We start from the raw sequence: 22,039 nt of genomic DNA on the forward strand, positions 1-22,039 counted from the left end.
TCCCTGCTCATGTTCCCTTTTCATGAGCTCTGCTACCCAATCTTCCTTCCCAGATTCATCCTCCAGTTCCTTGATTTTCTGTCCTGCTCTCTGGCAACCCATTTTTTTTGTTTGCCACAGACTGATAAACTTATGTATTTCTGAGTGTTTGTGATGTGTGTTTGTCTGAGTGTGTATGTGTGTGTGTGTGTGTGTGTGTGTGTGTGTGTGTGTGTGTGTGTGTGTGTGTGTGTGTGTGTGTGTGTGTGTGTGTATACTCACCAGTTTGTGGTAACAGGGGAGGATTCACAGCTCCTGGCACTGCCTCTTCACTGGTAGCTACAAGATCACTCTTCCTGCTCCATGAGCTTTATCATACCTCTTCTTAAAGCTATGTATGGATCCTGCCTCCACAACCTCACTTTCCAGACTATTCCACTTCCTGACAATTCTGTGACTGAAGAAATATTTCCTAACGTCTCTGTGACTCATCTGAGTCTTCAGCTTCCAATTGTGACCCCTTGTTTCATCTCTGGAACATCCTATCTCTGTCCACCTTGTCGATTCCTTTCAGTATTTTTTATGTTATCATGTCCCTCCTGTCTCTCCTGTCCTCCAGCGTCGTCAGGCCAATTTCCCTTAACCTCTGTGTGTGTGTGTGTGTACTCACCTAATACTCACCTAATTGTGGTTGCAGGGGTCGAGACTCAGCTCCTGGCCCCGCCTCTTCACTGATTGCTACTAGGTCCTCTCTCTCTCTGCTTCCTGAGCTTTATCATACCTCTTCTTAAAACTATGTATGGTTCCTGCCTCCACTACTTCACTTGCTAGGCTATTCCACTTCCTGACGACTCTATGACTGAAGAAATACTTCCTAACGTCCCTGTGACTTGTCTGAGTCTTCAGCTTCCAGTTGTGACCCCTTGTTCCTGTGTCCCCTCTCTGGAACATCCTATCTCTGTCCACCTTATCTATTCCCCGCAGTATCTTGTATGTCGTTATCATGTCTCCCCTGACCCTTCTGTCCTCCAGTGTCGTCAGTCAAATTTCCCTCAACCTTTCCTCGTACGACATTCCCCTGAGCTCTGGGACTAGCCTTGTTGCAAACCTTTGTACTTTCTCTAACTTCTTGACGTGCTTGACCAGGTGTGGGTTCCAGACTGGTGCTGCATACTCCAGTATGGGCCTAACATACACAGTATACAGTATCTTGAACGATTCCTTATTAAGGTATCGGAACGCTATTCTCAGGTTTGCCAGGCGACCATATGCTGCAGCAGTTATTTGGTTGATGTGCGCCTCCGGTGACGTGCTCGGTGTGTGTGTGTGTGTGTGTGTGTGTGTGTGTGTGTGTGTGTGTGTGTGTGTGTGTGTGTGTGTGTGTGTGTGTGTGTGTGTGTGTGTGTGTATGTGTGTATTACACATGTGTTAAAATTTAATATATGTACAGAAATAAATTATTATTTCTGCTTATGTTTGCTGGTTGATGATATAACATGACCGTCACAGTGGTGTAGATTTTAACTTGGAAATCAGCAAACCAGAGATTTATATTCTTAAAACATAAATATTTTAAGACCCCTGACAGGTGACTACGTTTGGGAAGCCACTAAATTATAAGCAGATGTTTCTCAGTCGCTGCGTCAGTCGAGAAACTCATCCCTGTGTATCATAAGCTCAGCCTTGTCTACTTAAATGTACATAAAAAAAAGTCGTGTAGGGTGGTCACAAAATTATAATGCAAAATATTAAAATGTATATACGCTTGTATGCATGTTTGTGTGTATGTATTCCTATATGTATATGCACCCCACTGGACCGTACAATCCTTAAGAGTAGTGCATCCAGCGGAACTGGATGTTCTACTCGCTACCCAAGGACTAGCAGGGACTAGAATGAAATTAGCCTAGAGCCATCCACACCATCGTATGTCCTTGGTAGCATGTACAACATTCAGTTCCGCTGGATGCGCGTCTCTAAAGGATTGTATGGGCCAGCGGATTAAGGCGTCATGAGTTTTCACCCACCATGAGGCAGGCCAAAGCATCATGGGTTCGAGGCCTTGGCTAGTCGCAGTGTTGTTATTGATATATATATATATATATATATATATATATATATATATATATATATATATATATATATATATATATATATATATATGATGGTTGAGCACTGCACTGCGTAGCCACATAATTTGCTGTCATAAAATACGAAATACGTGTTCAACAGAAAACGCATGTGTACCCTCTCCTGAAAGGCCATGACACGAATGACATCTGAATTATGTCATATGACTGGCCATTGTCTCTGCAAAGACATTGTGTTGTTATCATGTCCTCGGTTAAGCAACCTTCCTGATCATAAAGTCACTAATGAATCAGGATAAAAAAAACCCTGAAAAACACACAAGTTGATAAGTGCTGTTCTAGCCGATACCAGCATTGTCCTGGTGGTGTTGGCCCAGGTGAGGTCAGCCACCACATTTGTCAAGTTCTAGCAGAGTTCTCGGCAATCAGTTATGCATTTTATATAGTACGATTTCCGGACACTAATCTACCAGAAGAGGAATTTGTAAATGAGGTCGTGAACATAGATCTGTACATCTCGTGTGTGTGAAATATTGTGACGAAGGCAGTGTCGTCCAGTGAGGCGATATTGTGGTGTAAGTCAGTACCTGTGTCAGGCATGAAGACTACACCCTGGGTTCTCCTGCTGAACCTGCTGGCAGCTGCTGGTAAGCTGCCTCTTCTAATTTATTTTTAAATAATGATTTCAGTTCTGACTGGCTGCAGACCATCATCCTGAAGGTAAACCAACAATTCACAACTAATCCACAAATTGAAAAAAAAAAATTCCTCATTCTAGGTTTGACAAATGTAAGTCACGGGTGAGTCAAGACGGACCGGAACGTCGTCAGATTTCCATTTCCATATTAAGTATAAATCGTGAATTATTTTATTAATGGGTGAATATGAAAACAGTAAACAATACCGACATGTTGATAAATAAGACATATGTACAGCAGTTAGTTATCTTTATTCTTAAACGTTACGGAATAAAAATAGTTAACTGGTCACAGACCGGGCCGCGGGGGCGTTGACCCCCGGAACTCTCTCCAGGTAAACTCCAGGTAAACACGTGTATCTTACTTGTTAACTTATGGGACTGTGACTCTTCTCTTCTAGCACTTGCAAGTGTTCACTTAACCAGGACGATATACTTAACCAAATTTTTACAGAATTATAGCAAGAATAATTAACCAGTGTAGTGAATATGATAACAAACCACCTCTCTTTCCCAGCGCTCAGACTTAGATCAATCAGAAGGAATTACACCCATTTTAACTTAGTTCTATGATATTTCTAAGACAAACCTGCTAGATTAGGTTAGTTTAGGTTAGGTTAGGTTAGGTTAGGTTAGGTTAGGTTAGGTTAGGTTAGGTTAGGTTAGGTTAGGTTAAGTTAGGTTAGGTTAGGTTAGGTTAGGTTAGGTTAAGTTAGGTTAGGTTAGGTTTAATTAGGTTAGCTTAGGTTAAGTTAGGTTTGGTTAGGTTAGGTTAGGTTTGGTTAGGTTAGGTTAAGTTAGGTTAGGCTAGGTTAAGTTAGGTTAGGTTAGGTTAGGTTAGGTTAGGTTAGGTTAGGTTAAGTTAGGTTAGGTTAGGTTAGGTTAGGTTAAGTTAGGTTAGGTTTGGTTAGGTTAGGTTAAGTTAGGTTAGGTTAGGTTAGGTTAGGTTAGGTTAGGTTAAGTTAGGTTAAGTTATGTTAGGTTAAGTTACGTTAGGTTAAGTTAGGTTAGGTTAGGTTAGGTTAGGTTAGGTTAAGTTAGGTTAAGTTAGGTTAGGTTAAGTTAGGTTAGGTTAAGTTAGGTTAGGTTAGGTTAGGTTAGGTTAGGTTAGGTTAGGTTAGGTTAGATTAGGTTAAGTTAGGTTAGGTTAAGTTAGGTTAGGTTAGGTTAGGTTAGGTTAGGTTAGGTTAGGTTAAGTTAGGTTAAGTTATGTTAGGTTAAGTTAGGTTAGGTTAAGTTAGGTTAGGTTAGGTTAGGTTAGGTTAGGTTAGGTTAAGTTAGGTTAGGTTAAGTTAGGTTAAGTTAGGTTAGGTTAAGTTAGGTTAGGTTAAGTTAGGTTAAGTTAGGTTAGGTTAGGTTAGGTTAGGTTAGGTTAGGCTAGGTTAAGTTAAGTTAAGTTAGGTTAGGTTAGGTTAGGTTAGGTTAGGTTAGGTTAGGTTAAGTTAGGTTAAGTTAGGTTAGGTTAAGTTAGGTTAGGTTAAGTTAGGTTAGGTTAGGTTAGGTTAGGTTAGGTTAGGTTAGGTTAGGTTAGGTTAGATTAGGTTAAGTTAGGTTAGGTTAGGTTAGGTTAGGTTAGGTTAGGTTAGGTTAGGTTAGGTTAGGTTAAGTTAGGTTAAGTTATGTTAGGTTAAGTTAGGTTAGGTTAAGTTAGGTTAGGTTAGGTTAGGTTAGGTTAGGTTAGGTTAAGTTAGGTTAGGTTAAGTTAGGTTAAGTTAGGTTAGGTTAAGTTAGGTTAGGTTAAGTTAGGTTAAGTTAGGTTAGGTTAGGTTAGGTTAGGTTAGGCTAGGTTAAGTTAAGTTAAGTTAGGTTAGGTTAAGTTAGGCTAGGTTAAGTTAGGTTAGATAGGCCAGAACATCATGTTATGGGGGACAGATACAAATATTCTCTACAAAGAATTCTGTAGCAAGTATGAAAACAAAATTAAACAGTTAAATCCAAAAAAATAATTCGAACTATTATAGAATAATGTAATAACAGGTTGTTAGGTAAGACACATATGCAACAGTTAGGTATCTTTATTATGAAACGTTTCGCCTACACAGTAGGCTTCTTCAGTCAAGTACAGAAAAGTTGATAGAAGCAGAATATACTTGAAGACGATGTAATCAGTCCATCACCCTTAAAGTTTTGAGGTGGTCAGTCCCTCAGTCTGGAGAAGAGCATTGTTCCATAGTATGAAACAATATGGAGAAGTGACAGGATGGAGCTTTTTATAGCGCCAAGAGGTGAGACGTAGGCCACTAGGAGAGGTAAGAACTCAGATGTTGAGATGTCAGGTCCCTCTCAAATCCAGCCCCTCTCACTAGTGGAAGTTGTCGAAGTTGATTGCAGGTCTGTACCAAGATACCCTTGTGTTGCAGTGTCTGGCGCTAAAAAGCTCCATTCTGTCACTTCATCTCCATATTGTTTCATACTATGGAACAATGCTCTTCTCCAGACTGAGGGACTGACCACCTCAAAACTTTAAGGGTGATGGACTGATTACATCGTCTTCAAGTATCTTCTGCTTCTATCAACTTTTCTGTACTTGACTGAAGAAGCCTACTGTGTAGGCGAAACGTTTCATAATAAAGATACCTAACTGTTGCATATGTGTCTTACCTAACAACCTGTCGGTATTTTATACCATTTTAATGTTCAATGTAATAAAAGGTGTTGAAGAGCTTTTTAAAATAGGACCGGCAAACAATATATGAAGTGAGCCTAGTAACACGTGAGAAATTAAGAAATAAAGAAAGTTCGAAAGTGAAATAATAGATAAGAGCAAAGTAGAACCAAATTTAGGGAAAAAGACCTATAATGATTATGTGTGATGAATGGTTTGAAAAATGATTATAATCACAGCCATAATTTTTAGTGGAGTGGAGGGGTAAGCCAGCCGAAGGTCTCTGTCAGATTGAACTATAGACCCTCAGTGTGTGAGCTGAGTGCGCTACCAACCGAGCTACGGGAAAGTAAACCATCACTGAAAGTCTAAAACCTTTCAGAAAAAAAATAATCTCAATTTGTATCATAGAAAAAAAAAGTGCCTTACTATTCTCACGGTGTAACTGGCACATTAACATTCCGATAACAGGCAGAGTTTTCTCCTCCGTAGGACATATATCTGGTCTGACAGTGGACGTCAGTCGGGAGCAATGTTCTCATGTTATAAGAACAAAAGAACATAAGAAAGGAGGAACACTGCAGCAGGCCTGTTGGCCCATACTAGGCAGGTGCTTTACAATTCATCCCACTAACAAAACATTTGCCCAACCCAATTTTCAATGCCTCCCAAGAAATAAGCTCTGATGTGCAAGTCCCACTCAAATCCAACCCCTTCCACTCATGTACTTATCCAACCTAAATTTGAAGCTACCCAAAGTCCTAGCCTCAATAACCCAACTAGGTAGACTGTTCCACTCATCAACTACCCTATTTCCAAACCAATACTTTCCTATGTCCTTTCTAAATCTAAACTTATCTAATTTAAATCCATTACTGCGGGTTCTCTCTTGGAAAGACATCCTCAAGACCTTATTAATATCCCCTTTATTAATACCTATCTTCCACTTATACACTTCGATCATGTCTCCCCTCATACAAACCATATAAACCACTGTCTTATTTGCATGCATGGAATTGGGGAATTGGTACCTACACTACCCATTTACTGGATGTGCTTAGGTCTACGTGCTCTCCGAGGAGCGTATCCCAGTATTGCGTAAGCCCAGCCCACTACACCTTAGTGCAGGCAAAAGAAACAGTGAAGGTAGCTCGTAAAATTCTGATGATAGGAAATATAAAAATATATATGTGTGTTTGCTTATGTATGCGTTTATGCATGTACAGATGTACATGTACAGATGTACATGTACAGATGTACATGTACAGATGTACAAGCACTCACTTGTACTAGCCGATTTGTAGTTTCATAGGTCGAGTCTCAGCTCCTGTCCCCGCTTCTCGGTTGGCTGCTACTTGGTTCACTCCTTGCTACTTGATCCTTATCATATCCAGTCCCAATCCTGTGTATGTATCCTGCCACTTCCACTTCGCCGTCAAGGTCGTTCCACTTCCTAATCATTCTAAGTCCAAATAATTATGTATTTCGTCTCATCCTTCTCTAACAAACTTGCCCTTTCCACCCTGTGTACTCCTGTCAGTTGATAAATTAGACACATGTGCAACTCTTGGGTATCTTTATTGAGGAAACGTTTCGCCACACAGTGGCTTCATCAGTCCATACAAAGGAGAATCTTGAAGAACAGGAGGAGAATGAGGTAATCAGTCCCTCAACCTTGAGTCGATGTGGTCAGTCCATCAATCTTGAATAGAATACGGCATACGTGCTGAGAAGGAGCTTATAAACCGTTGGCAGGAGAGGTGCAGCAGTCATAGGTCGTGTAACATTTGTTCAATGTTGAAGTAGGTCGTGCCCAAGAATTAGGCAAGCGAAGAATTCCCAAGTATTAAGATCCCAAGAAGTTGCAGTGTCTGACAGGTTTGTAGATGAATGGTTCAGAGAACCGACATGGCGAAACGTTTCCTCAATAAAGATACCCAAGAGTTGCACATGTGTCTAATTTATCAACATGTCGGTTCTCTGAACCATTCATCTACACTCCTGTCAGTGTTTGTTCTTCGTCATCGGGTTCCCCATCCCCTCCTTCTGTCCTCTAGTGTCATCGGGTTCAATTCCTTCAGCACCTATTTGTATCCCGGAGCTCCGGGACTAGTCTCAGTGCAGTATTTTGCACTTTATCCAGTTTCTTGACATACTTTGTCATATGTAAGTTCATACTGAAAGTGGTGAAGTGGAAAAGAACCCTTCCTCCTTAAGCCATGCGTGTCGTAAGAGGCGAATAAAATGCCGGGAGCAAGGCGCTAGTAACCCCTTCTCCTGTATACATTACTAAATTTAAAAAGGGAAACTTTCATTTTTCTTTTTAGGTCACCCTGACTCGGTGGGGTACGGCCGGTTTGTTGAGAAAAAAAATTACACAGGATACTTTGTGGGGGATTATCGTAGAATTTTGACTTAAAGAAAAAAGTTTTGGGAGTGTCTTGAGAATAAGTTTGGTTTATATTAGGCTGGTATCACGTTTATTACGCAAATCAATAGACTGATCTGAATGAATATAACACAGGTTATTCTACTCTGAAAGGACACAAAGGTGACCATAGCATTTCAAACAATAATGAATATTTTACGAACAGCCTAATGTTTAATATTAATGAAATTAGCAAATTAGGAGCTACAAAGCCTAGAAAAATACTGAAAATTCCTGTAAGACATACTGGTGTTGAAAGTTTGAAGTCAATCCAAAGAGGCGTTCTTCAGCAAGTCCAATTATTTTTAATAAGTAGACAAAATATCTTCTGGGTGAATATACTGTGTCGTATTAAAATTCAAATTAACTAATTGGCTCCTACACACGTCCTAAATAATTAAATAACAAAAAGGCACAATACCGTGACTGGAACGATACACAAATAACCCGCACATAAAAGAGAGAAGCTTACGACGACGTTTCGGTCCGACTTGGACCATTGACAAAGTCACACTAACACGTCCTAAACAATCCCAACTTTCTTATAAGTAGTGAACACCAGTGGTGAAAGTTGAAAGTAAATCGGAAGAGGTTTTCTGCAGTTATTTCGTATAAAAAAATCTGGGAATGTTGTATGTTATAAATGGTTTAAAACTGATAAGTTGAAGATTGAGACTTTTATGCAGCATATGGGAATATTTATTGAAGAAATGTTTCGCCACACAGTGGCTTCATCAGTCCAATACAAATCAGAAGGGTGTAAGAAGTCGATGTATTCAGTCCATCAGTCTTGTAGAAAGTACAGCAAAGGGCGTAGAAGTGGCTTATGTACTGTAGTCAGGTGAGGTGAAGCAGGAGGAGGCAGGGTTATAGTGGTACCATCCATAGTGGTACCATCATACCGATCATATGAGGTTAGGTTAGGTATGTCCGTCAGGAAAGAGGACAAGTGTTTCCTGACGCTTGTCATAGATGATGACCCACAGTTTAAGCTTTAGGTCATCTGACCGAGGCCTTCCGCTGGCTTACCCCTCCACCCCCTTTAAAAAATATAGTTATAATTACATCCATTAGGTCCTTCAACTTTGTCCGTAATTTTTAAACGGGTGGAAGACCTCGGTCAGGTGACCAAAAGCTCCAACGGCGGGTCATCATCTAAGACCCGCGTCAGGAAACACTTGTCCTGTTTCCTGACGAACATTACCTAGGTCCTTCAAATGAGGTTTCAAGTCGTAAATAAAAGCCGAGGAAGAGAAAATAAACTGAGGCAGCCTCATGAGGAAATATTCTCACCTTGTAAATAAAAGAAAACATTAGAATCTTGTCGATGGACTTCGTTTGAGAGAATAATTATATAAGTCGAGTCCACGGTCTCCTACCAGCGTCGGGAAGAACACACACAGATAAAATAATAATTCTGAAAGTAGAGGAAACTGGAAACAGATAGCTAAGTATATTGAAATTCATAAATTTGGTAAATAAGTTATTTTACATGACGTAAATTACATGAAGGTTATATATAGTTTTCAGATTAATTTTGATACAAAACAAAATGCGTTTTCATAATTGCGGTCTGAAGAATCTATGCTGGAAAAGTTGCTTTATTCTAACCATAATCTTACTTCAGCAGCAACAGGAGGAGGCGGTGACGGGGCCACACGGGGATCATGGTGTCCTGAGGGATGGGTCAGGGTGCACAACGGCTGCTGTTTCTTCATAAGAGAGGAGGTGACGTGGGCTCAGGCGTGCTCTGTGTGTGAAGGGAGCGCCTCTGGGGGCCGCCTCGTCTCTGTCTCCACGGAAGAAGAGCGAAATCTGGTGCACGGTATGTGATGTGGGAGAGTGACGGGACTTACTTATGAAATCTTTTTCTGTAGCAACAGGAACAGAGTCAATATGGTGGTATGAACTATGAGGAGAGGCTAGAATGCCTAAACCTGACGACATTACAGGACACAAGGACCAAAGGTGACATGACTACGACGTACATAATAATAATTGACAGGGTGGACAGAGAAAGTCTGAAAGATGGATCTCAGGACCACAAGGTCACAGCTGGAAGTTGAAAGAACAGATAAATTATATGATTGTTGGAAAATATTTATTTAGTCTTAGAGTGATCAGGAACGACCTAGATAGCAAAGTGGTAGAGTCAGAAACCTTACGTTGCTTTAAGAATAGGTATACTAGGGCTCACGTAGCCAGGAGAAAGTGAAGCCAGAAGTATCTAGCAAACAGGCGAGTCCAGAAACTGAGAATCGAACCCTGCATCCCGCAATCAGGTGAGCACACACACACACACACAGACACACACACACACACAGTGAAGAGGCGGGGCCAGGAGTTTGGATTCGACCCCTGCAACCTCAACTAGATGAGTACAACTAGGTGAGTACACACACACACACACACACACACACACACACACACAACACACACACACACACACACACACACACACTCACACACACACACAGACACACACACAGACACACACAAACACAGACACACACACACACACACACACACACACACACACACACACACACACACACACACACACACACACACACACACACACACACACACACACACACACACACACACACACATACACACACACTCACACACACACACACACACACACACACACACACACACACACATACACACACACACACACACACACACACACACACATACACACACACACACACACACACACACACACACACACACACACACACACACACACACACACACACACACACACACTCACACACACACACACACACACACACACACACACACACACACACACACACACACAGACACACACACAGACACACACAAACACACACACACACACACACACACACACACACACACACACACACACACACACACACACACACATACACACACACTCACACACACACACACACACACACACACACACACACACACACACACACACACACACACACACACACACACACACACACACACACACACACACACACACACACACACACACACACACACACACATTGATTGCATCTTCTTGGACTGCAAGAAGGCCTTTGACACAGTTCCTCACAAGAGATTAGTGCAGAAGCTAGAGCATCAGGCGCATATAACAGGAAGGGCACTGCAATGGATCAGAGAATACCTGACAGGGAGGCAACAACGAGTCATGGTACGTAATGATGTATCACAGTGGGCACCTGTGACGAGCGGGGTCCCACAGGGGTCGGTCCTAGGACCAGTGCTATTTTTGGTATATGTGAACGACATGACGGAAGGGTTAGACTCAGAAGTGTCCCTGTTTGCAGATGATGTGAAGTTAATGAGGAGAATTAAATCTGATGAGGACCAGGCAGGACTTCAAAGAGACCTGGACAGACTGGACACCTGGTCCAGCAAATGGCTTCTCGAATTTAATCCTGCCAAATGCAAAGTCATGAAGATAGGGGAAGGGCACAGAAGACCACAGACAGAGTATAGGCTAGGTGGCCAAAGACTGCAAACCTCACTCAAGGAGAAAGATCTTGGGGTGAGTATAAAACCGAGCATGTCTCCGGAAGCACACATCAATCAGATAACTGCTGCAGCATATGGGCGCCTGGCAAACCTGAGAACAGCATTCCGACACCTTAGTAAGGAATCATTCAAGACACTGTACACCGTGTATGTCAGGCCCATACTGGAGTATGCAGCACCTGTTTGGAACCCGCACTTGATAAAGCACGTCAAGAAACTAGAGAAAGTACAAAGGTTTGCAACAAGGTTAGTTCCAGAGCTAAGGGGAATGTCCTATGAAGAAAGATTAAGGGAAATCGGCCTGACGACACTGGAGGACAGGAGGGTCAGGGGAGACATGATAACGACATATAAAATACTGCGTGGAATAGACAAGGTGGACAAGGACAGGATGTTCCAGGGAGGGGACACAGAAACAAGAGGCCACAATTGGAAGTTGAAGACACAAATGAGTCAGAGAGATAGTAGGAAGTATTTCTTCAGTCATAGAGTTGTAAGGCAGTGGAATAACCTAGAAAATGACGTAGTGGAGGCAGGAACCATACACAGTTTTAAGACGAGGTTTGATAAAGCTCATGGAGCGGGGAGAGAGAGGGTCTAGTAGCAACCGGTGAAGAGGCGGGGCCAGGAGCTAGGACTCGACCCCTGCAACCACAAATAGGTGAGTACAAATAGGTGAGTACACACACACACACACACACACACAGACACACACACAGACACACACAAACACAGACACACACACACACACACACACACATACACACACACACACACACACACACACACACACACACACACACACACACACACACACACACACACACACACACATACACACACACTCACACACACACACACACACACACACACACACACACACACACATACACACACACTCACACACACACACACACACACACACACACACACACACACACACACACACACACACACACACACACACACACACACATACACACACACACACACACACACATACACACACACTCACACACACACACACACACACACACACACACACACACACACACACACACACACACACACACACACACACACACACACATACACACACACACACACACACACACACACACACACACACACACACACACACACACACACACACACACACACAGACACACACACAGACACACACACCCACACACACACACACACACACACACACACACACACACACACACACACACACACACACACACACACACACACACACACACACACACACACACACACACACACACACACACACACACACACACACACACACACATGTGACATCAGGAAATTCAAAGTCAGGCGCAGACAAGGGGATGGTAAGCAACAACGGAGACATGCCGTACACGAAGGCCCTATCAGACCCACGTGGGGCCAGGGAAAAGACGATGAGCACACTAAGATCAAGCGACAGGTCCGAAGACAATGAAGGTTTGTTATATGCAGAGATTCTAACAGCCAACTGCAGTAGCAAGGGACAGCTGGCCAGGAAAGACAGTCCACTGAGAATAGAAGTTTCAGATATGACAGGGACTGAAGGCAAGAACATGTCAATGGAAGGAAATAAAATGCCTCAGAGGACGCAGATGGAGACTCAGTGGGAGGAGGAAAGGGCGAGGTCAGTGTTTGTGTACGGGCTCCAAGAAGCCAAGGGGGCCAACTTTGAAGAAATAAAACAGGAGGAGAAAAAAATGATTGAAGGCATCATGAAAACAATAGGGGAGGGCAATATGACCCAGGTGACAAATTTTCAGAGAATTGGGTGGTTTGCGAGTGGAAGGATACGGCCTGTCAGAGTAACTTTCAAGGAAGAATCAGTTCGAATCAGGATTCTGCAAGAGAAAGCAAGACTGAGGGACAAAGAGGGGTACCAGAGAGTATACCTCGACCGCGACAGAACACAAGAAGAAAGGACTACACTGAAAGAGAGGGTACAGAGACGCAAGGAGGAACGAGAAGCAATGAAAATGAGCAGGACCCAGACACAGGAGGAAGGGCAAACACACCCCACAGAATCTCCCACCAAAAGACCCCACCCGCGACATTCCCAACGCAACTGAGCAACCTATACTACAACCCACCCACTGTTCCCTCTGCCACCAACCCCCATATCACAAACCTCACCCCAACAGCTGTCCCTTATGGGCATTCTGACCCCACCCCCACCAACACATACCCCACCTACACCATAGCCCCATATAGGCCCCCACCAAGGCTCTCGCTCCCCCAACCCCAACATACTTGCATGACCACAATGATAGAAAAGAAACTAAAGGTTTGGTACACAAACGCGGATGGAATAACGAATAAACATGAGGAGTGGAATGAAAGAATCAGTGAAAAATCCCCAGACATCATAGCAGTCACAGAAACAAAACTCGCTGAGACAATAACAGACACAATCTTCCCAACAGGATATCAGATCCTGAGGAAAGATAGAAGGAGTAGAGGGGGAGGAGGGGTTGCACTGCTCATAAAACACCAATGGAGATTTGAGGAAATGGAAGGCATGGACATGATTGGAGAAAGAGACTACATTGTAGGTACAATTCAGTCCGGAGAACATAAAGTAGTCATTGGAGTGATGTATAACCCACCACAGAACTGCAGGAGGCCAAGAGAGGAGTACGAAGAAAACAACAGGGTGATGGTGGACACACTGGCTGAGGTGGCAAGAAGAGCTCACTCGAGCAGAGCAAAGTTACTGGTAATGGGCGATTTCAACCACAGGGAGATCGACTGGGAAAACTTGGAGCCACATGGGGGTCCCGAAACATGGAGAGCCAAGATGATGGATGTGGTACTTGAAAACCTCATGCATCAACATGTCAGGGACACAACCAGAGAGAGAGGGGAGGATGAGCCAGCAAGACTGGATCTTGTGTTCACCCTGAGCAGTTCAGACATCGAGGACATCACTTACGAGAGGCCCCTTGGAGCTAGCGATCATGTGATTCTGAGTTTTGACTATATAGTAGAGTTACAAGTGGAGAAGGTAACAGGAACTGAAGGGGACAGGCCAAACTATAAAAGGGGGGACTACACAGGTATGAGAAACTTCCTGCAGGAGGTTCAGTGGGACAGAGAAATGGTAGGAAAATCAGTAAACGAGATGATGGAATATGTGGCAACAAAGTGCAAGGAGGCAGATGAAAGTTTTGTTCCCAAGGGAAACAGAAATAATAGGAAGGCCAAAACGAGTCCTTGGTTTACCCGAAGGTGTAGGGAGGCAAAAACTAAGTGCAACAGAGAATGGAAAAGGTACAGGAGGCATAGGACCCAGGAAAACAAGGAGATTAGTAGAAGAGTCAGAAACGAGTATGCGCAGATAAGGAGGGAGGCCCAGCGACAGTATGAAAACGACATAGCATCGAAAGTCAAATCTGACCCGAAACTGCTGTATAGCCACATTAGGAGGAAGACAACAGTCAAGGACCAGGTGATAAGGCTGAGGAAAGAAGGTGGAGAACTCACAAGAAACGATCAAGAGGTATGTGAGGAGCTCAACACGAGATTTAAGGAAGTATTTACAGTAGAGACAGGAAGGACTCTGGGGGGACAGACCAGATGGGGACACCAACAAGGAATACACCAACAAGTGTTGGACGACATACATACAGAGGAGGAGGAGGTGAAGAAACTGCTAAGGGACATCGATACCTCAAAGGCAATGGGACCGGACAACATCTCTCCATGGGTCCTTAGAGAGGGAGCAGATATGTTGTGCGTACCACTTACCACAATCTTCAACACATCCCTGGAAACTGGGCAACTACCTGAGGTATGGAAGACGGCAAATGTAGTTCCCATTTTCAAAAAAGGAGACAGAAAAGAGGCACTAAACTATAGACCTGTGTCATTGACGTGTATAGTATGCAAAATTATGGAGAAGATTATCAGGAGGAGAGTGGTGGAGCACCTGGAACGGAACAGGAGTATAAATGCCAACCAGCACGGATTCACGGAAGGCAAATCCTGTGTCACAAACCTTCTGGAGTTTTACGATAAAATAACAGAAGTAAGACAAGAGAGAGAGGGGTGGGTTGATTGCATCTTCTTGGACTGCAAGAAGGCCTTTGACACAGTTCCTCACAAGAGATTAGTGCAGAAGCTAGAGCATCAGGCGCATATAACAGGAAGAGCACTGCAATGGATCAGAGAATACCTGACAGGGAGGCAACAACGAGTCATGGTACGTAATGATGTATCACAGTGGGCACCTGTGACGAGCGGGGTCCCACAGGGGTCGGTCCTAGGACCAGTGCTATTTTTGGTATATGTGAACGACATGACGGAAGGGTTAGACTCAGAAGTGTCCCTGTTTGCAGATGATGTGAAGTTAATGAGGAGAATTAAATCTGATGAGGACCAGGCAGGACTTCAAAGAGACCTGGACAGACTGGACACCTGGTCCAGCAAATGGCTTCTCGAATTTAATCCTGCCAAATGCAAAGTCATGAAGATAGGGGAAGGGCACAGAAGACCACAGACAGAGTATAGGCTAGGTGGCCAAAGACTGCAAACCTCACTCAAGGAGAAAGATCTTGGGGTGAGTATAAAACCGAGCATGTCTCCGGAAGCACACATCAATCAGATAACTGCTGCAGCATATGGGCGCCTGGCAAACCTGAGAACAGCATTCCGACACCTTAGTAAGGAATCATTCAAGACACTGTACACCGTGTATGTCAGGCCCATACTGGAGTATGCAGCACCTGTTTGGAACCCGCACTTGATAAAGCACGTCAAGAAACTAGAGAAAGTACAAAGGTTTGCAACAAGGTTAGTTCCAGAGCTAAGGGGAATGTCCTATGAAGAAAGATTAAGGGAAATCGGCCTGACGACACTGGAGGACAGGAGGGTCAGGGAAGACATGATAACGACATATAAAATACTGCGTGGAATAGACAAGGTGGACAAGGACAGGATGTTCCAGGGAGGGGACACAGAAACAAGAGGCCACAATTGGAAGTTGAAGACACAAATGAGTCAGAGAGATAGTAGGAAGTATTTCTTCAGTCATAGAGTTGTAAGGCAGTGGAATAGCCTAGAAAATGACGTAGTGGAGGCAGGAACCATACACAGTTTTAAGACGAGGTTTGATAAAGCTCATGGAGCGGGGAGAGAGAGGGTCTAGTAGCAACCGGTGAAGAGGCGGGGCCAGGAGCTAGGACTCGACCCCTGCAACCACAAATAGGTGAGTACAAATAGGTGAGTACACACACTCACACACACACACACACACACACACACACACACACACACACACACACACACACACACACACACACACACACACACACACACACACACACAGGAAAGGTAGAGGGAGCAGCGGGGTAGGTGTTGCTCTGCTCACTGAAAACCGATGAGATTTGAAGAATTGGAAAGAATGGACTTAATGGGCGAAAGGGACTACACAGTAGATACAGTTCAGTCTGGGGGACCTAAGGTGGTAATAGCAGAGATGTACAACCCACCACGGAACTGCAGGAAGCCAAAAGAAGAATATGAAGAGAGCAACAGAGCAATAGTGGACACACTAGCTGAGGTGGCCAGAAAAGCTCACACGGGTAGAGCCAAGTTACTAGTTATGGGTGATTTTAATCACAAGGAGATTAATTGGGAAAACCTGGAGCCCCATGGAGGTCCCAAAACATGGAGAACCAAGATGATGGATGTGGTACTGGAAAACCTCGTGCATCAACAGGCTAGGCAGGTATCTAAAGTCAGTATGTGATCAGCCGGGCTGTGGTTCGTACGTCGGTTTACGTGCGGCCAGTAGTAACAGCCTGGTTGATCAGACCCTGATCCACCACAAGGCCTGGTCTCAGACCGGGCTGTGGGGGAGTTGGCTCCCGAAACCATCTCCATGTATGGTAGTGAGGATGGTGGTGGTGATGGTAATGAGAATGGTAGTGATAACTATACATTCACGCCCATGTATGCCTCTACGTACGAATACTCACCAATAAGAATGCATCCGCACATGTATACATAAATGTTGAATAAATGTTGCAGCCCATCATAATGACCTTTATTTAGTGTACAATAATAATTCATACATCTTTAACGATGCACAATATGCAAATTTTCACTCGCGCACAATATAAACCAATACTTTCTCTCTTCCTTCCTGGCCTGGTGGCAAAAGCTCTCAATTCACACGGTGAGGGTCCGGGTTTGATTCCCGGCAAGGGTAAAAACATTGGGTTTGTTTCCTTACACTTGTTGTCCATGTTCACCCATCAGTAATAATGGGTACCTGGGTGTTAGAAGACTGGTGTGGGTCGCATCCTGGGACAAAATTAACCTAATTTGCCCGAAATGCTCTGTACAACAAGCGGCTTTCTATATAGTAGTATGTCATTGATGTCAGCTAGGACTGTATACCTTGTACATGTACTTGTAGAAATAAAATTTATATATTACTATTATTATTATTATTATTATTATTATTATTATTATTATTATTATTATTATTATTATTATTATTATTATTATTATTATTATTCCAGGGAATACCGTATAAGCTTAAAAATCTACGCATATGGCACACCTAGTTTTGTTAGGCTGGGTTGAGTCCCAGCTCCTGGGCTTCCTAGTGTTGTTGCTTAACACCTCCTTTGTGTCTTGGGGTGTTGATCTACAGCCCCTTTACATTTTAAGTGTGTTGTGTTGCAGGTGCTGAGAAAATGACTCTTTGGCTTCTTGAGGGGAGTTAATCAAGTTTGATAAATTAGACACATGTGCAACACTTGGGGATCTTTGTTGAGGAAACGTTTCGCCACACAGTTGCTTCATCAGTCCATACAAAGGAGAACGGGGAATAACAGGAGGAGTTCTCTGAACCATTCGTCTACATTCCTGTCTGACACAGCAACATCTTGGGATCTTAATACAGGGAATTCATCACTTGCTTAACCCTTGGGTACGACCTACTTCCACACTGGACAAATGTGACACCACCTACGACTGCTACACCTCTCCTACCTACTGTATATAAGCTACTTCTTCGCACATATGCTGTGTTCTTTTCAAAATTGATGGACTTACTAAATCGACTCAAGGCTGAGGGACTGATTACCTCAAATTCCTTCTGTTCTTCACCATTCTCCTTTGTATGGACTGATGAAGTCACTGTGTGGCGAAACGTTCCTCAATAAAGATACCCAAGTGTTGTTTATGTGTCTAATTTGTCAACTTGTCGTAGGTTCTCCAAACCATTCATCTAACCAGGTTTGATCCAAGGAGAGAGAGAGAGAGAGAGAGGGGAGAGAGAGAGAGAGAGAGAGAGAGAGAGAGAGAGAGAGAGAGAGAGAGAGAGAGAGAGAGAGAGAGAGAGAGAGAGAGAGAGAGAGAGTAGCACCAATTTCCTGGAGGAAAAGCTCATTATCTAATGTTCCTGGTTATGACCCTTCAGATTTCTTCGCGGGTGGAGGACGGAGTGCCAGTGAGAGAGAGCAGGTGGACAAGGTCTGGCTCTGGGGCCGTGTCTCTCCTGACCAGCACCTCCCTGTGACGCACGGTAAGACCAGCACCTCCCCTTGATGCACAGTAAGACCGCCTACCTTCTAGCAAGTAACTTCTAATGTCAACTGGTAGTAGTGTGTGTGATTATTAATTGGGACACTGATGAAATAAGACATTTATCTGGAAACTTTACTCAAGGCGCTGGCTTAAGCCAACGCCTTGGCCTAGTCAGGTCAGTCACGTCACTTAAGGGAGGAGCACGGCATCCGACCTAATAGCACCAGCTAGTCAGGTCCAACTCCCACCCACCCACACCCACTCATGTATTTATCCAACCTATTTTTAAAACTACACAACGTGACCGAGTACCGTCTATGACGGTACTCGGGAGTTTGTTCCACTCACCCACAACTCTATTATCTAACCAGTGCTTTCTATATCCTTCCTGAATCTGATTTTTTTCCATATTAAAACCATTGCTGCGAGTCCTGTCTATGTTAAATATTTCTAGCACGCTATTTACATCCCCTTTACTAATTCCTGTTTTCCATTTATACATCTCAGTCATATTTATTTATTTTTTTTTTATTATCACACCGGCCGATTCCCACCAAGGCAGGGTGGCCCGAAAAAGAAAAACTTTCACCATCATTCACTCCATCACTGTCTTGCCAGAAGGGTGCTTTACACTACAGTTTTTAAACTGCAACATTAACACCCCTCCTTCAGAGTGCAGGCACTGTACTTCCCATCTCCAGGACTCAAGTCCGGCCTGCCGGTTTCCCTGAATCCCTTCATAAATGTTACTTTGCTCACACTCCAACAGCACGTCAAGTATTAAAAACCATTTGTCTCCATTCACTCCTATCAAACACGCTCACGCATGCCTGCTGGAAGTCCAAGCCCTTCGCACACAAAACCTCCTTTACCCCCTCCCTCCAACCCTTCCTAGGCCGACCCCTACCCCGCCTTCCTTCCACTACAGACTGATACACTCTTGAAGTCATTCTGTTTCGCTCCATTCTCTCTACATGTCCGAACCACCTCAACAACCCTTCCTCAGCCCTCTGGACAACAGTTTTGGTAATCCCGCACCTCCTCCTAACTTCCAAACTACGAATTCTCTGCATTATATTCACACCACACATTGCCCTCAGACATGACATCTCCACTGCCTCCAGCCTTCTCCTCGCTGCAACATTCATCACCCATGCTTCACACCCATATAAGAGCGTTGGTAAAACTATACTCTCATACATTCCCCTCTTTGCCTCCAAGGACAAAGTTCTTTGTCTCCACAGACTCCTAAGTGCACCACTCACTCTTTTTCCCTCATCAATTCTATGATTCACCTCATCTTTCATAGACCCATCCGCTGACACGTCCACTCCCAAATATCTGAATACGTTCACCTCCTCCATACTCTCTCCCTCCAATCTGATATTCAATCTTTCATCACCTAATCTTTTTGTTATCCTCATAACCTTACTCTTTCCTGTATTCACCTTTAATTTTCTTCTTTTGCACACCCTACCAAATTCATCCACCAATCTCTGCAACTTCTCTTCAGAATCTCCCAAGAGCACAGTGTCATCAGCAAAGAGCAGCTGTGACAACTCCCACTTTGTGTGTGATTCTTTATCTTTTAACTCCACGCCTCTTGCCAAGACCCTCGCATTTACTTCTCTTACAACCCCATCTATAAATATATTAAACAACCACGGTGACATCACACATCCTTGTCTAAGGCCTACTTTTACTGGGAAAAAATTTCCCTCTTTCCTACATACTCTAACTTGAGCCTCACTATCCTCGTAAAAACTCTTCACTGCTTTCAGTAACCTACCTCCTACACCATACACTTGCAACATCTGCCACATTGCCCCCCTATCCACCCTGTCATACGCCTTTTCCAAATCCATAAATGCCACAAAGACCTCTTTAGCCTTATCTAAATACTGTTCACTTATATGTTTCACTGTAAACACCTGGTCCACACACCCCCTACCTTTCCTAAAGCCTCCTTGTTCATCTGCTATCCTATTCTCCGTCTTACTCTTAATTCTTTCAATTATAACTCTACCATACACTTTACCAGGTACACTCAACAGACTTATCCCCCTATAATTTTTGCACTCTCTTTTATCCCCTTTGCCTTTATACAAAGGAACTATGCATGCTCTCTGCCAATCCCTAGGTACCTTACCCTCTTCCATACATTTATTAAATAATTGCACCAACCACTCCAAAACTATATCCCCACCTGCTTTTAACATTTCTATCTTTATCCCATCAATCCCGGCTGCCTTACCCCCTTTCATTTTACCTACTGCCTCACGAACTTCCCCCAAACTCACAACTGGCTCTTCCTCACTCCTACAAGATGTTATTCCTCCTTGCCCTATACACGAAATCACAGCTTCCCTATCTTCATCAACATTTAACAATTCCTCAAAATATTCCTTCCATCTTCCCAATACCTCTAACTCTCCATTTAATAACTCTCCTCTCCTATTTTTAACTGACAAATCCATTTGTTCTCTAGGCTTTCTTAACTTGTTAATCTCACTCCAAAACTTTTTCTTATTTTCAACAAAATTTGTTGATAACATCTCACCCACTCTCTCATTTGCTCTCTTTTTACATTGCTTCACCACTCTCTTAACTTCTCTCTTTTTCTCCATATACTCTTCCCTCCTTGCATCACTTCTACTTTGTAAAAACTTCTCATATGCTAACTTTTTCTCCCTTACTACTCTCTTTACATCATCATTCCACCAATCGCTCCTCTTCCCTCCTGCACCCACTTTCCTGTAACCACAAACTTCTGCTGAACACTCTAACACTACATTTTTAAACCTACCCCATACCTCTTCGACCCCATTGCCTATGCTCTCATTAGCCCATCTATCCTCCAATAGCTGTTTATATCTTACCCTAACTGCCTCCTCTTTTAGTTTATAAACCTTCACCTCTCTCTTCCCTGATGCTTCTATTCTCCTTGTATCCCATCTACCTTTTACTCTCAGTGTAGCTACAACTAGAAAGTGATCTGATATATCTGTGGCCCCTCTATAAACATGTACATCCTGAAGTCTACTCAACAGTCTTTTATCTACCAATACATAATCCAACAAACTACTGTCATTTCGCCCTACATCATATCGTGTATACTTATTTAT

At 43.4% G+C, this 22,039-nt stretch overlaps 1 protein-coding gene across 3 annotated transcripts in view; it reads left to right on the forward strand.

The window, feature by feature from the left end:
* Positions 1 to 2,407: 2,407 nt before the first annotated feature.
* LOC128702627 (macrophage mannose receptor 1) overlaps positions 2,408 to 22,039 on the forward strand; it is a 199,929-nt gene continuing 180,297 nt past the window's right edge. For 2 of the 3 annotated variants that reach the window (XM_070099923.1, XM_070099921.1), the window contains exons 1-3: positions 2,408 to 2,716; positions 9,427 to 9,624; positions 18,808 to 18,912. In XM_070099923.1, coding sequence (XP_069956024.1) covers positions 2,668 to 2,716; positions 9,427 to 9,624; positions 18,808 to 18,912 — 352 coding nt within the window. In that variant the 5' untranslated portion in view covers positions 2,408 to 2,667. The remainder of the gene's footprint in view (positions 2,717 to 9,426; positions 9,625 to 18,807; positions 18,913 to 22,039) is intronic. The other variant, XM_070099922.1, reaches the window with a different exon arrangement.

Source organism: Cherax quadricarinatus, chromosome 70 (assembly GCF_038502225.1).
Source record: "Cherax quadricarinatus isolate ZL_2023a chromosome 70, ASM3850222v1, whole genome shotgun sequence".
Taxonomy (NCBI): Eukaryota; Metazoa; Arthropoda; class Malacostraca; order Decapoda; family Parastacidae; genus Cherax; species Cherax quadricarinatus.